Source organism: Anguilla rostrata, chromosome 4, assembly GCF_018555375.3.
Source record: "Anguilla rostrata isolate EN2019 chromosome 4, ASM1855537v3, whole genome shotgun sequence".
NCBI lineage: Eukaryota > Metazoa > Chordata > Actinopteri > Anguilliformes > Anguillidae > Anguilla > Anguilla rostrata.
In genome coordinates, this window is record NC_057936.1 from 56,516,637 (window position 1) to 56,534,043 (window position 17,407).

At 42.9% G+C, this 17,407-nt stretch overlaps 1 protein-coding gene across 1 annotated transcript in view; it reads right to left on the reverse strand.

The window, feature by feature from the left end:
• The window catches only part of LOC135253728 (ankyrin repeat domain-containing protein 13C), a 36,518-nt gene that overhangs the window by 7,531 nt on the left and 11,580 nt on the right, over nucleotides 1-17,407 (reverse strand). Inside the window, exons 3-8 of the mRNA XM_064333373.1 lie at nucleotides 15,124-15,228; nucleotides 4,551-4,636; nucleotides 3,821-3,866; nucleotides 2,046-2,112; nucleotides 612-756; nucleotides 44-175 (exon numbers count right to left, since the gene is read on the reverse strand). Coding sequence (XP_064189443.1) covers nucleotides 44-175; nucleotides 612-756; nucleotides 2,046-2,112; nucleotides 3,821-3,866; nucleotides 4,551-4,636; nucleotides 15,124-15,228 — 581 coding nt within the window. The remainder of the gene's footprint in view (nucleotides 1-43; nucleotides 176-611; nucleotides 757-2,045; nucleotides 2,113-3,820; nucleotides 3,867-4,550; nucleotides 4,637-15,123; nucleotides 15,229-17,407) is intronic.

The following is a 17,407-nucleotide window of genomic DNA, read 5'->3' on the forward strand; positions in this document are numbered from 1 at the left end:
AAAATGTTAAAGGATAATTTTATCCGGGAGACATAAAACCAACCGTCTTGTCCTCCCTGAACAGCCAACCGGTCTGGGCTCTGGAGAAGGTTATGGATTTGGTGGAGAGCGTGGCTGAATAAATATCACTGCTCATTAAAATGTCCACCTCTTCCTCGGTCTCCATCTCAGATTCCTGAAATAAAAATGGCTGCATTTGTATGCAGGCCAGGCAAGGAACCAAGCCACATGGCAAACATCATGCAAGCTCCACACAACAGCCCATATTGTGTTTCTGTGTTTCTGAGCTGTGAGACTGGCAGACCAGGAATATCACTGCAGTTGTTTCCCCAAACCTGGAAGTTATTAGCAATATCAATCCCGGATCTAGGCTTCGTTGTCATCTCAAACATATCTGGAGGACACTGGATCTTCACTTACAGTACAATAAGTGATCAGTGTAAATCAACCATAAATGAAGAACTCTGAAGAATACAGACAAAATAGAAAAATGAGCTATAAGCTTTGCATCAAACATTCATCCTGCCTTCTTCTGTGCCCTTTCCATAAGTGATCTGTTGCCACTGACACATAGTGTCACTCGTTGATGTCACGCCGAAACAGGCCCTCACCTCATGGTGTATCCTCTGGTACACCTTCTGCTCGTTGTCCAGCACCACGAAGGATTCGGAAGGCGTGGCGTCCCCGTTGAAGATGAAGCTGAGGTCCCCACGCTGGCACTTCATGTCGGTGAAGTCTATGAGAGTGGTGTCCAGCCTTGGGGAGAGGAGGAGGAGACAGAGCTGGAGACTGACAGTCCCTGAGCAACACACTCAGAAAATCACAACTGCTTACAGAAGACACCAGTTCATCATCGCTTAGTGACCCTTGTGAGAACATGTAGATTTTTTAGCCCTTAATATTGATGTACTAACTGTATCTTTGGTAGGTAACCATTTATTTATTTTCCATTCGTTTGAAAAGAGACCAGTTTTACTGGGGAATTGAATGAACGGAGACCCTAAATATGAAGACAGAAGAAGACATATGCAGTAAATAATGCAAGAGCTTTGGGGATTCGAGGAGCAGGTCTCCTGCAGGAATGCAAATGAAGTCAGTTCCATTAGTACCTCACTCTCCGGTGCTCACGAATAATACATTAAAAACCAAGGGCTTCTGACATGGCTCAATATACTGTAACCAGGCCAGGAAAACTACGAAGGCTCTGGAGACAGGCTGTCACGTGTGATGGTTATACAGCTTGCATGACTACCTCTGGCAGCACCTGGTGGAATCTTATGAAGCAGGAAACTGAGCAACGCAAAAACTCAGAAGCACAGGACATCGATTCCACTGAAGTAACAGCACACTGCCATCACCGAAAAACCCAAACAGTAAAGCACACATTAACAAGACTGCAAATACATGAAAAACAAATCGGAGTGAAAGGGGTAACTGTGTTTTCTGGGCACAGAAGCCGGAGCAAATAAAATCATTATTTATAAATAGATGGGGTCCGTACATTCTTTGAGACTGTCATTACTTGCTTTGAGGAGAGAACTAACGTGCCTTTTCAAGCAGATGCTGAGCGACTCACCGATCCAGAGAGAGTAGAGATTTCACACTCCAGTTAACAGCACTCAACAGCGGCCTCACTGGAGTCAACACTTCACCAAAAAACTGTCACTAGTGCCAATTCCGCAAAGCCTTGCGCACACAGTGTACACTGCATAAAGGCCCCTTACGACACATGAAGAGTGCAGCTATCGTGTGTTTACCACACACGGATTATACTCTTTTCTAGATTTCTCACACCCCTCCGGTCCTTCCTAAGAAAAAACGCATTGGAGTAATTTATGAACTGACAGTCCCACAAAGTTAGCCTTTGTTACGACCTGGTCCATAACATGGCAGACCATAACATAAGTCACGTCCCGATGGAAGGATTGGTAGTCTAGCTGCCCCACTGACTAAATATAAGTCACCAAGATGAATGCATATAACACGGCTCTATGGATGCTGAGCATGCAAAAAGCCCAATGCTACATAATTCATGAGATTCTAACCTGATGTTGATGCCCTGTTTGTAGATCTTGCAAGCGTCTGAAGGCAGCATCCGGGACAGCAAAGGCACTGGAACACGAAAAAGAATAGAAGGCGACAGAGAAACGTTAGGCTCCTGATTGGTGAAAGTATGGACACCTGGTCACTAAAATGAACCATCTGGAAGATGAAGAATTTAAAGACAAAGCAAATGATAGTGAGTCAAACCTGCATTGTGTTAATAGGTTTTTAGGAAAAAATTCCGAAAAAATTAAACACCTGTTCAACAACCTAATTAGGAGCCGAATGATTTACCTCTGTCTTTGATTTGATTAAAAGAAGTTCTAACTTTTTATGTAATTGTTTGCAGTGTAGCACAATATCAGGACCGAGTTTGGGAATGCTCTAGTCTTACCCTTAAGGCCATGAATTAGTTTGGTAGAACACGTCTGACATATTGATTATTGATTTATATACTATTTATATTATGTTACATTATATTACTATTTTGTGAAACTGAAACAGTATGATTCCCTGTGACACTATATGAGGAAATGAACAGTCACAAGCTTATCGGATGAAAGGACAAAATTATAGCCAACCGGCATTTTGTAGACTCATAGCCAAGACAGGTAGCTTTTCAGCTAAGGTACAGAATCACAAACTCGTGAATTCAGAGTGAAACTAAGCTGTTCCTTCCCTTTCCAGATATAAACTGCTCTGAGGAGCAATTTTACATTTCCTGCATTCAGGCTGCATTCCACAACATGCAACTTTTATGGTTAAAGTTAGTTACAAAATACTTCATGCTCAGCAACTATAACCTTGACATTCGAGTCAATGTTTACCCTGACGGTGATCTTTGATCAAATGTCTGAAGAGCCCTGACTAGAAATTCTCTTTGGCTTAACATAAAAGTGCTATGTTATGCCACACGTTTGTCTGCTCATTTCACTGAATAAAACAAAGTAATTTCTAAAACACAGAGTGAGTGATCACTCAGGAACTCAGCCTGTTAAAAAAGCACCACTGTTTAAATTACTGTATACAAGCAGAGAGGAAAATTTTACAAAAGCTAGAGGCGGTGGTTAAAGATAAAACTTTTTTTTTTAAATTTGCAAAAGATTTGTGAACACACATCCAATCAGTTGTAGGAAAAAACAGCATATGTATTGCCACCAGGGGGAGCATTTTTCATTCTCTTCATAGAGACCACTCCCTCAAACAGATTACCCCAGTACCACAAACATAACCTCTTCTTTATCCTATCCAGCTGGCCTCTGAGCTCTCCTTCAATTTACAATACTACTACAGAAATGGAATATTATTTAGCTTAGAACAGGGACTGATGAGGGAGCAGGTTTTTGTATTAGGCCAGCACTATGACACCGTATTTAACAAATGAACTAATGATAACTGGTCTTCGATCAAGCTGTTGAAAAGTAGAAAACAGTGTCTTAGTGTTGGGCTAAAACAAAAAGCATCACCCACATCAGCTGTTTTTCACATAAGATTGGGTACCCCTGATCTTTAATGCATATATGAAACATAATTCTTACATTGTTAAAACAAAGTTTTTGAATGTGAAAGTAACTATTGTCACAAAACATGTCAAAACCTTCATCACCACTGTACTTACAGACATTACTTAACCTTGATTTAACCAGGTAAGGGTTAAATTAAAGGAGTAACTACATATATAAACCATAGGAAAGGGAATAATATTTCACTATTAGAAATACTTTCTAGATCATTTAAAAATATGCACTATCAAATATTAAGACAGGTGAAAACTCACCCCAGCTTTGAAAATCCCAGTGCAGTTCCAAATAAAAGTCCCCAAGCTGAAAATTGGGAAATAATTATTATCAATAAACAAACTTAAATAAGCCAAGAAAATAATAATTTAGCAGTTCAATTCAGCCAACATGTCTTTGTTATTCAATATCAAATGCACAATAAAACCCACATGATTTTAGGGTGTTGACCACAGGAGGCGATACGGTGATGGAAATGTAAATGTTGCACGCTGTATAATGCATTGGATCTTTGGGAGCCACAACTTCCAGACAGGCTATCAGGGAGAGCGAAACACATGAATCAATCTCCCGCCCCCCAGATCAAAGGGCACGGTGAGGTCACGGAGGTGGCGTTTCTGATTGGTGGCTGAGGGCATTCTGCCAGCTCCCCCTCAGAAACGCGGCTCGACCGACGCAAAGGGCAGCAGATGTTGCCCCGTCTGCGGCGCGATGACCTCGAGCGGCGAGCGCCCTTCACAGCCCCCGCCCCCCCCCTCCCTCCCCCCCTCCCTCCCTCCTCAGGGTCACTGGGAAAGGCCAAGCGTCCCCAGAAAGCGCAGACCGGCGTCTCTGCATGACAAACCCCTCCCTCTGTGGTGTGGTGCTCGTGTAAGGGAAGGCGATAATGAGCGAGCAGGGCCCGTGCGTGCGGAAGGGTGGCATTTCTGAAGCCATCTGGGGGGGGTGGGGGGTGGAGGGGGTGCTGCTGTCGCGGCCGGGGTGCCCCACCTCTTTCAGGGCTTTCAGCAGCCTCGGCCGCTTGTCCTCCACGCTCTCCCTGGACTGCTGCTTCAGCTTCCTCAGCAGCGCCGTGACTACAGGAGAAACAGAACGAGCATTAGCGGGAAATCTGAGGGAGGCAGGAGGCCTTCTGAGTGCACATTTCACAAGCCACTTTCCCTTAATGCATGCGAGACGCTGATAAGGAGTCTCCAGCACTGCACAGTTGCAAAGCAGCTGCTTCTGCAGTGCACATTCATATGCAGGGCAGATTGTACTTCGCACATAAGCACAGAGAGAAAAGGGCAATACCCAGTTCAACAGAAACTCCAACGAATAATGAATTTTGTTTTGCAACTGTGGGCGGTCATTGCCGCAGTAAACGTTTCTATAACTGGGAACAGAAGCCAAGGAAAGAAGCATATATGGCTTCGGTAGTGCTTTTCTTTCTTTAGAAAGAATACCGGTTTCACACTGACTGCTTTTCCTAAGAAAGCAAACTGCTGGGACACATCCATACATGTTCAGCGTACGGTGTGGAGGTAGAATGAGAGCTAAGATGCTTCTCTTGCTGTAGCGGATCACAAGCACAGTCAGCTTTGAATACTGCCTGGAGCTGCATGTTCTCTCCACCCTACTTTCTAGCAAGACGTCTTTCTGAGCAGTCAATATTCCAGAGACTGAGATGTTTACAAGCAAGAAGAATCTCTCATGTTAAATATCACAACGATTTGCTGCAGCCCATGCCTTTTACTTTGGGCAAAAGGCATACGTTCAATTTAGTTAATAAGTCCCAGTGGTGGCGGCTGCGATCTCACCCCTATTTAAATAGACAACACTATCGGAACAGACTACTATCTGAAGCTAACCTATCTACTTCTCTCAAACAGTAATCATGATCCTTTCCCCATGTACCCCTCTCAGAAAAAAATACATATTGATCCACATGAAATATCATTTCGATACAAATCCTTAAAACCCCTTAAAAGTGCAGAGTAATGCTTTTGTTGGGCCAGTGCTTCCGCATCAGACTTAGCCAAAAGCAAATTTGTGAGAGGGAGGCACATCTTAGTGGATGTAACGAGCTCCCATAAATAAAGATAAAGATACATAAAAAAGGGATCTCGATTTCTTCCAATATGATTAATGATGAAAGTGTGAATGCGTCCACTATAGGACATAGGACAAGGCAACAATATAACTTCTGTAGTCGAGAGCATTTCCGGAGGAGGTTCATCTTTAAATCAAACACCATCTGATTAGGAAGTAAGGAAGTCTGCAACCACAGGGTAACCTAGATGTGACTCTGAAAGGCATGCAAGCTACTCATTCAGCGCGTAATACAAGAATCTCATCTTATTCTAGAAGGATCACTTAAGGGAAACACTCAGAGACAGATGTGGTCTATGGCGTTGTCTTAGTTACAGGCTTGTTTTGTCAATTTTGTTCTTTTTGATGCCCATGTTATTTAAAAACCACATCAGTGTGAATACTTCAGAATGGTGCATGAGGATCCCAAATGAGCAAGACAGATGGAGAAAACAAAAGCAAGCAGATGTTTAAAAATCTGCACGTCGGGTTCTGATGATGACGCAATGCAAATTTTCACAAGTATCTATCTTTGGCTGTCAAAAAACAAAACCCAACAACATTTATTCAGCAATAACGGCCTGAAAATAGTGTAGAAATACACTGAAACAGGCAGTTTCAACATTGGTTTAAAGAAACAGTTGTTCATACAAGAGCAGACACTTAGGGGTTATTACAATTAGTCTGTCTGGTAGCTGGGCCAACTGATAATAGCATTCTGGCTGCTGGTGAAGGCTAAAATTTATGGGGAAAAAAAAGATTTTACCTGAAAGATGGGCCTTGTGAGCAAGAAAAAGAGCCCGTAGTAAATCTTGGGTTCTCTTAAGTTTTATTTTTCCTGAGCGTGACTAGGAACCACCAGTGATGATGTAGGCCCAAGCATGTGACACCCAGGTAAAAAAAAAAAAAAAAAAAAAAAACCCCAGGTGCCTCAGACTCAAACTCACCACAGTTTTCAGCCACCAAGGCTGAACAGGGAAGTGCTGAGCAGTTGCAGCGCTGAAGGAGACCAGCAGGGGGAGCTGGAGGCGGGGCTGAGCACCTCCCGCACGCGTGCAGTGCAGAGTGCTGACGAGGCGCTCGGGAAGGAGCCCACAGCGGGGATTAGGCCGTAAACGAGCTAGCTGCCTCGCCGCTGCGGCGGGGGGCGGGGCGTTCCGAGAGATGGGAAGGGACCGGGAAATAATCGCCCGCTAAAGGGCTTCCGGCAAAAACACGGCCCTTCACACCTGGGAAATGGTGCACACAGCCTTTTTAAAATGTCCCTGGCAGGAAAAGAAAGGCGCGACTTGAATGCAAAATACAACAGCTCTATTGCAGAACTGTGAACTTCATTCTTACATTGAGGAGTAATAAAAAGTGCCTCTTGGAATAGTTTTTTTTTGTCACAAGTGCAGGAGAATGGTGGAAAGATACTGCTATTTTTACATTTCCATGAAAAAAGGATAAAAAACTTGAACCAAACATGGAAAATTTGCATGGTAGCAACCACACAAACAGGGATCATTCAAAACGGAACGATACTGAAGTCTGACGCTTAGCGGTGTGGTTTCGCTCACTTGTGTGTACAGTAAACAGTGGAGCTGTGTGGAGCGGTCAGTCAACTCTGTCTGATGCAGTCGTGCGCTTCCCATGATGCATTGCCAGAGACACGAATGTGATCACAGTGAGCCTCAGTGCCAGGCAGAGGAGAGGGGTCCAGCTGTATGGTAGACCTGAAGTTCTCACATTAGGCCTCCAGCTGCTACTGCACACACAGCTTATGTAAACAACAAAACATCAGCATTCATTTATAACCGCCTGAAGATCCTGAATGCTGTGCCCTGAACTGACTTATTTTACCTGCCCTTCACACAGTCTTTATCTGGCCTAAGCCAGACCACCAACCCGTAAACATCAACCCCTTAAACACCAGCAAAATCTAAATCTACAGAAACGTTTCCAACAAAGTTATTCTTTTATATGAACGTGGTTTTTTTGTTAGTGACATGTTTGCATTTTTGCCATGTCACATATTTGCAAACCATAACAATTATGTATATGAAAACTATGAGGATATTTCACATAAATTGCCTATAGCTTCACGTTCCTAGGGACAATGTCAATGTGGATGTCAAGCTCCACCATCTAGCTGCTTATTCTTGGGGCAGGGCTGAACCAGGTCCCTTCTAAAAAACAGCTGGCTCAGACTTTCGCACCTGACGGTTATTTGTCAAACCTCTAACCTAACCTTCCCAGGCTTAATATCCCAGAGCACAGAATCCATATTTAGTGATAATGGACATGTTTCTCAGGGACTGTTTGTGCCGAGTTGAAGAATAGCTACGTCAATGACTAAAAACTAGTGTTCTGTGGTGAAGTGTGCACTTGGCTATATTCAGCATTCTGACTGGAGTGACCTTGTTCCCTGCTGTAAGACAGTGGCAAAAAGCAATCAATCTTCATTACTGCAGCAGGTTTTGCAAGCAAAATGAGTGCTATTAGAAAGCTTACTTCAGTCATCCTCTCAGATTACCCACGGACAAACGTGAGAAAATTACAGATTGAATTGCAATTGCAATTGATTGATTGCCTCATATTAACTTCCCCAAATGCACTTCCCTTGCAAAGCATAGGGACAAATAGACATAAACCTAATTCACAATCTCTTGTTAATACTTTCATAATACATTTCACTTTGTGGAAAGTGCTTAGCATTAACATTTGAACTTTGAATCCTGTCCTTGCATTGCACACAGCATAAATTCCACCTGTTAAACTGCATTGTACTTACAGTTGACCAGTAAAATGAAGCAATTATTGCTTTTTACTGTTACTAATTATATATTTTATGGCTGTGTAGTTATATGACTTTGTAGTCCCTGGTTTAAACTGCCCTATAGCGAAAACCATTAGCCTATATCATTGTGACATCACATTAGCACACAAATTCTGTGAATCATTTGCAGCCAACCACTGATTCCTTACACCAGATGAGCAGTGTAGCCACCCGATTGGCCAGTGGAGTTGGTAGCTCAGGATGACAGTAAGGTATTCCAAACTGAGTGTAACATTTTGTAGTCCAAAGCCCAGAAGTGAGTCAGCATTTTTGAGCCATGGGTTTCCTCGGTAGATTTCCAATGCATTTTTCCCATAGGGATTTCGTTTTCTGGCGAAAATAAGGCCTGTGGTGAACATAAGCCTAAGAGAGTTTCACATTCTGTTCTATGAGATAAATTACACCCATTAATATCACCACAGTGGATTTCAAAGCTGTTATGTGTTTTTAAAAAGTAAGTTGCTAACAGATTGCTATATAGTCAGATTCTTCACTGCAATGGAAATGGGTTCCTTTGTGTGGCCTAATGGTTCCACAGCAAACCGTTGATTCAGCAACTACAAAATGACTGTGAGGAAACTGTTAAATGCAAGAAGCACTTATGTTTCTGAACTAGGGCCCAAACACTGTTTAGGGAACCTAGGAAGTAAAGTTTTTATTCAAAACACAGAATGGTGGCCGTGGGCATAGTACACTACATAGTTGTTTTGACTGTACACTTGAAACACAAATCACTGTCGGATTTTTGCAAAATATTCATGGCATCTTCCACATTTTAGGCCACACCGTAGGATAGCTGCTTTCACTGCGACTGGTTTCATTCTCCACCCTCACACATTTAGCAGCAGCATTTTCATATATTGTCATTAAGCCTTGGGAAATAGACCTATTTGAAACTTTAGCAGGGCTTAATTAACAGCTTCAAAGGAAGCAGGCCGCTGTGAGAAGCCAGATCTGTGCTAATAAAGCAGACTTTAATGAGACGAGTCTGCAAGTTAACAGCCTCCTGTAGGCACCTCAGTACCATAGGCCTTTAAAGGTATTCTTAGCTGGTTAGCCTTCATCTTCCTTGGTTCATAATTGAAAGCAAAGTTCAAGCATGTCATACTTTATTAGAGGCATTGTACAGTTAAATGCAAAAGTATTAGAATAGTGACACGATTTTTGTTGTTTTGGCTCTGTACTCCAGCACACTGGATTTAACGTCATCAATTAATTAATTTATTTTAAAAAAATCTCAAATCCAATGTGCTGGAGTAGAGCCAAAATAACTAAAATTGTGTCACTGTCCTGATGCCTTTGCATTTAACCATACAATGAAAAGACAATGAGCAGTGACTCAAGGTTTGGGAGGGGAAACTAAACCTGTATGTCATGATAACCTACATAACATAAAACTAAAATATTTAAAAGGCAAATATTAATGTGACAGTCAACAATGTTTCCTCAAAATGATTTGAGTCTGCGCCATAAAACCTATTTACAGGATTGCAACAGCAGTTATAATGAGGATTTAATTATTATATATTAGGGTGATAATGAGAAACCCTTACATGCCATGTAACCTCAGAAAGACAGCCACATATGTACAATTTATTCTTCCATACTAAAGCCTGTGACCTCCAGCCTCCTTCCCAATAACACAGAATAATCTCATGTTGTTATCTCTTCCCCCGAGAGAGAAGGGCCACACCCCCTGTCCAAATGCTCTTTCAGAGCACCAGAGAAAGGGGACAGCCATTTAAAAACTGCTAGAGAATACACAGTGGGAGGTGTGAGGCAGGGGCAACACCCTGTTAGCTGGCAGATTATATAATAAATACCAGGAGCCACACCTTTAAAATGCTGACTTATTATTTAGCTAATTGTTCCCAGTACATTGGCTTTCACAGTGGGAAAATAAAATGTCATCCCCTTTGAAAAGCTCCATTATCACTACGCAACCATGTTCCCTCACCCTCGTTCACGCCCATTAAAAGGGTGGGGACTTGGCTGTCATAATGTGTCATCATATCCAAGCTAATGTGGATTAAAGTACAAATCATACATGACAGCTATTTTCACACTAAATTCAGAAAACGTTCTCCGCCTTTTCTCCCATTTGGAATCACTTACAGTACACAGTGCTCTCGGATCACAACCTCAACCCATGCTGTGGATACAGCAGCTGAATGGTATGAACTCCACCGATACACTTGCTTGAAAAATCAGGTACCACTACAAGATACACAGAGTACAGCAGGAGAGATGATGCTGATTGAGGGAGATATACGTCTCTAACTGAAGACAAGCTGGTAGGCCGCTAGGGATGCTTAAGCACTGGTAATCCAAGGAACCCTGGCCCATCAGATGGCAACTGGCCTGTGCTGCGTTGCTAAGCAGTTGGAATTCTTCTGGAATGCAAATGAAATCTTGAGTGTGCACTCCATAAATATGGTTACAGATCAGCATATCACTGATGGCAAATGAAAAGGATTCTCGTCAGTGTTTGCTATCACTCTCTAAGAGTAACTGTAACATCAATATTACTACTACTTAATGTTTTAGATATTAAGGCAGCTTGTTAATGGGTATCAATTATTATTAATTCATTCCCAGTTTGAGCTAGCAAAGCAGCATCAGCGAGCTAGCTAACTTGAGCAAACTAACACTAGCTAACAGGCCATCAAGATAGATTAGCTTATTTAATACCAATTTTATTTGATACTGATTGTAATTAGCTAGGACTGAACAACAGCTATTTACTGCCAATCACCAGATCGAAAACTAGGTATTCTCAGATCAACGCAATGCAACATGAAGTCTTCATGACAGTTGTCAAATGAGCATTATAATTTGGTAAGAAATTCAATAGGACATCCTTCCTATTAAAACAGTCACCATCCATATTTTGCAAGAAAATCTTTTTCCCCAATTTCCCCCATTCAGTTCTAGTACATAAACGTAACCACAATACACACACAAACATAGACAAACACATCACTGTCCGATTCATTAGCAGCCACAGTAATGTCTAACAGAGAGCTTCTGAGCCCTCACTCACATGAAGCAAGTGTACTCTGGTACTGTCAGATCTGAGGCTCTCCTACTAATCACTTCCACTGGATCTGAGCTTTGATTAGAAACTTCCCTGCCAGAAAAATCATCAAAGCTACAGTGGGGTGGCAATCATCTGAGCTTCAGAGGCTGGGCTTTGCACCCAAGGGAAGCCGGTTAGTTAAGGAAAAATTACACGCTGGACTGCGCGCTGCGATGCATACTGAGCGCATATTGAGCTTGACATCGTATTGATCTTTATGTCAATACAAATTGAGACGTAGATCAGGACGTAATCATCTGTTTGATTAAGCTGTATATGTTCAAGAGGCCTGTGGAGGTTTCCTCAGCTGTACCATCAATTCTGCCATGTTAGCTTCTCCCTTTGCTGGGCTCTGTGTAAGCAGTAGCAGCGAGGACTCTACTGCACTGACACGGTTGGTGAGGGGGAAGACTCCACTCAGTCGCTGCCCCTTCAGGCTGCACCGCGCAGCCCATGGCAGGCATTCAACAGAGTAGCGGTTATAATGCGGAGCCGCATCAAATGTAATCAGGTAATGGAGGCTTCGAAACTAACGACGTGCTTCCTTTGCCCCTGGTGTCTCCGTGGGATGGAATCAACCACTGCTGAATAAATGCCAACGCTTTCACCCGAGCCGGTGTCTGGATCCTAAACGCCAAGCCGGGTTTTATCCGAGGCGACGTGGGAAATGTCATTTTCCCAGTCGAACAACGGTGCTGTTCAGAGCTCAGGTCTGCGCAACGCTGCGATTGGCTGAGACTGAAAAAGTCACTTTCCCGCTTCAAAAATGTCACACACAGCAAGGACAACGACCCAAGATGCTCCACTCCTGCTACCCTCCATGTGAACCCGGCTGGAAGCACCCGGGCTCCCCCCGAGACAGACAGAGAACAACAGCCTAAGGAGGCAGGGCTGACAGCTTCACATATACAGATCCCCTGACTATCCAGCTCTGCCGAGCAGGGCGGCTGTCATTATCTCAGCATTACAACTAGAATATTTCACCACCACACAACTGAAATGGACACATGCATAACACAGAAAACTAGCTAATGTCCGCAGTGGCCCCTCAGTGTCCCATGCTGACCACAATTGTATAGATGCAGACAGCTATTATGCCAGAGAAGTACAGACAGAAGTGCAAGTAACAAAAAGGAAAGCCACGTGCACTTCTCCTTAAGAATTAAACATCTAAATAAATGTACTGGTGATAAATTCATATCTTACACTCTTTGGAGTTATATTCTGCATATTCCAATGAGGTGTTTCTTCCCTAACTGACAAAAAATGCCATATATTTAAAATCAAATGAGTAAATCTCCAGCCTGGTGCTACATTTAAGAAAAAATACAGGGTAAACAGCCCATGAAAAGGCTGGGAAGAAACACAGGTGTGTGACTGGACATGATAGAGTCATATAAATGAAGCTGACAAGGAGGGAACGCTAGCCAAAAATTGATTGATTTCGAATTCATTATATGGCCAATTCATCACACCGCATTTAGCCGTCCCTCGTCAATAGCCTTTGAAGCCTTTCCCACTGGCTTTTACTGCTCACCCTCAATTACATTTAATGACAGGTACACTGTCCTCCACAGGCCCATAACGTCAAAGCCATTGCACTGGAAGAGCATTTATCTGAAAAAAGATTTCAGAAATTCTACTTCATTAACTTGATGTTGTGAGCACCAAGCACAATTTTCCCCTTCGAAGTGCCAAACCGATACCTTATCACAGAAACTGACACGCCGACTCAAAATATGATTCTGTGTTTAAATACAACCGATCAATACCCAACTATAATGCAGCTATACCTCCAGAACAGAAATGTTGAGAAAAGCTGCTCTAAAATATGGGAATTACTGCAAGCTTACGAGTCACTGTCAGCCTGCCTACGAACTGCAGGTTGCTCAATATTACAGACTATTTTAGCTGCTGAACAGATAAGGTCTTACTTCATATTCTGGACAGAGGAAGACTGCAGAGTGTTAACCGATTACTAAACAGGAAATTGCATCAGTCACACATGATTTCCTTGTATGGGTGGCATATATGATTCAATGACAATGATTCAAGTCTCAGTCATTCAGAAACTCACTTTACATTCCTTCCACGCCATTTGGTAATTTTCACAGGCTTTAACAGCACAATTGCATTCCATTCTAGTCAATGGCGTCCTCTACACAGTCCCTGCTGTAGCCACGTGACTTTTCCCCTTCTGCTCCATTGTGTAACTTGGCGGGATTTTGACCTCGCTTCTTGGCGATTTCCATTCTAAACAAGCCATGGAGGCGTGCCGAAAATCCGTGTGAGCGGAGGGATTCTCTTGTTGATGCAGCATTAAGTGTCGCAGGTGAACCATGGTTTCGGAGACGTGTCCAAAACCATTACACAGTGAGAAATTTTGACATCTCGGAGATCTGGAGTAGCGTGCGGTGTGAAAGGAGTGAGCTACAGGGAAAGCCGTCCCACAGGTGCACTGGTCACTGGCCAGGAGGCTTTTCTGCAAAAAGACGGCCGTTTATAGAGGTGAGCCCCTATGTGCCTGGGACTGTTTCTCCATTTACGCTGCTCTAACAGGCGCAGGAAGACTTGGCCTGACCATTATGCATCAGAGCTCATCACACAAACCCCTGCCTCTTTCCTCTTTCCTCCTGCTGCAGCAGAGACAAGATTGAGCAAAAAAAAAACTGTGCAGTTTCAGAATGAAACATCTGGCTTGGAAAACACTCCACAGCATCAAAGGCAGTGCTGGGAAGAGCTGAGGGGAAGGAAGCAAGGCCCAAAGTGAAAACATTTGTAAGGCTGACATCTCTCTGCAGAATCCAAAGCACGGAGGCAGGTAGAGCAGGCTACAGCTTTGGGAGTGGTAGATGAATAATGTCTCAGCATTTCAAAAGGAAGCCATGCCACCTTTCAGGAGGATCCGCCCATGTCGTTTCCTCCTAAATTGCTTCGACCCGTTCCATTATTCACCTGCTTTAAAAACTGAAAAATAAATCTCCCCTGAGGTGGGCAGAGGTCATGTCTGTACATGCAGGGCGGTAAACAGATGGAGCTTCTCCCCCTCTGAGTAAAAGCACATCCAAAACCAAATTAGACCAAAGCACTTTCGTGTTTTACTATTTCAACAACGGATATTTTAAGAGCTTAAAAACCCCCCTTAAATGGGAGTATTCATCTGGAACACAAAAAGGGTTGTGTTTTGATGCACAATTTCAAGTGGGGCATCAACAGTGGTGGTAAGCAAAATAAGAGAAAAGAAATGAAGAGATCAGAAATAATCACCTCCTGTGGCATGCTTAGGCACTCTCTGAAACACAGCCAGAACAGTTCGTGAGAGACTGTGTGTATGTGTCAGGGACTGAGAAGGAGGGTGAGAAAGGGGAATTTTTCTTAATGAATTTCCTTTCATCTGAACAACGACAGCCAGAGACCATGAAGGAATTTCCCTTATTTAACGGACAAAGACGTGGCCTGATTAAACGAGCTGAAAGGAACGTGGAGGAACACGTTGTACCGTTAGGAAATCTGGGGTTCAGGGCTAAGAGCCACAGTGCGGAGAGAATGTGTGTGTGTGTGTGTGTGTGTGTGTGGGGGGGGCGTCGTTTGCTTACTCATTTGTCGATCTCCGTAGCTGATGGCTTCTGCGAGAGGACTCCATCCCTGAGCGTTTTTCACCTTGACTGGGGCATTGTGGGCCAGGAGTAAATGGGCACACTCTGCAGAAAAGACAAGAAGAGGCCACACAATAACTCACTCGCTGCTTAGCAGAGCTGGAGACTCTCAGAGACAACACAGACTTAGCTGAGGCTGATTTCATTTAGGCTGCACTGTAGGTGGACTACAGAGGTCACATGGTACACAGGGTCAGGTACAGCAGTGACTACCTTATAGCACAGATGAGCAGAAGGATTCATATCAAACTGAAACACAAATGGAAGTGACAACACCGCCTCAAACGTGTGAGCATGGGAATTAAATCTGCACTACACTGCAGTGCAGTTGTCACAACAAAACGATGCAAAAGCCTAAACAAAGAATATACTTATATTCTGTATTCTTGAACCCTTACCTCTGGAAGCGTTATTTCTGTGAGAATGTGTCATTCATATCTGGATTTATGACAACTTTAGGACTAGTATCATTGGAAATCTCATTAACAGTTTGAAGACAAACATAAATATCTTTGCAAATTGTTCAGTTTAAATACGCAGTATTAAAATATACTATGAAAGCAAGCTTGAACTTGAGGTTTTAATAAGTGTGCCATCAGTGTAGAGCAGCAAAAGAAATGCTCCGATCTGAAAAGCAAAAAAAAGGCTAAAATACAAGGAGTTCTAATTTTAAAATTCATCTGATACCATGGCGATGCAGAACTATTTCTCTCCTCAAGGGAAGGTGTACCTAACTGGAAATGAGTCAATTGCTCATTTGTTCCACACAGGCGTCAATGCTGCCGACAGGCTGGCAGGATATCAACAGCCTTTGGACATCCAAGAATATCTAGCTGAGTAGCACAGATTTCCATAGGAGTCAGCACTTTTTACTTCCCTGCTCTTTTTCATAGGATTCAACATGTAATGTCTTAGTTAGTGGCCTAATTATGTTCAGATGTCTTTGTGGTGTGCACCTCTTAAACATGAAGCAGGACAGAATACAGGATGGCAATCAAATCAAAAGGCTAACAGGCTTAGCCATTACAGAATTATATACCCAGCATCAAAGGCAGTTAACAGGAATGCTTTGGAGCATTTGTAATTACATATCTAAGTTCATTTTGCAAATATATTTTCCCATATATGAAGATCCCATACCTTGGAATTCTTAATTTGTAATTATTGGGCCTTTTTTCACAGCTAATTATAAATTCTGGCTTGCATCTTTTGTCACTACTTATTCTTACTCATATAAAAGATCTAGTAATGGTGCAACATGGAATTGGCTTCAAAGTGGTTATTCAACATAAGCTGGACTAGCAAGCTTGTCCAGCTCTTACAAGGGATATGATACAGTATAAAATGTGGAATTCCTGGCCAAGCATGCAACATCCACCTAGGTGATGCTTGGCAACAGCCACAACCAGAATCTTCCACCAACAGATGATGATGTGGAGAAGCAAACGGTAAATTAGCCAATCACACTGAGTGCTGATAAGAGGACCATACTGACAGAACTGGGTTTCACTTTCAGCCATCTCCCCAGTACTACCACCCATACTTATTTCACAGGGCAACATGGTGTCCTTAATGAACACAGGGAGATGGAACCTGAGTTTCATCTCTTGCCTGAAAGTAGATTTACCATCATGCTACTGAGGGCAACTATAACATTCCTGCATTCAAATTACTGTTCATGCCAACGCTAGATTAAAGACAGGGGGGACTGCACTGTCTGTAAGTGGCCACACATCACAATCACATGTTTATTAGCTGTTCTTTTACACTAAGTGGATGGTCTAAATCCTGGCACTAAGTCAAATTGAGTGAGATTATCAGGACCACTGTGGTTTTTAAACGGAAATCAAAGAGCAGAATTCCCTTTGCCCTGGGTGTTTACCACAAACAATCAATCTGAAACTTCTCTGTCTCCGGGTCAATACACCAGACTGCAGACTGAAAGCAAAACCGAACAAGTGCCTCTACAGCACAGTTCTATCTGCAGTCAGACACTGTCATTAGTTGCTCTGAAATGGACTCCATGCCCTGGGTTCAATAACAAAAAATGTGATTGTTCTTTGAACTATGACTTGACCACAGTGTACTGTACACTCCAATGCACTACCAGAACAGAACCCCCTTGTCCTGTAATTGGGATAATTTTTGAAACAAACTGTATTCCACAGAAGGGAAAAAGTTGTCTTGTTTCTGAAGCAAGGCAAGTGAGGAGTAAAAAGGAAGA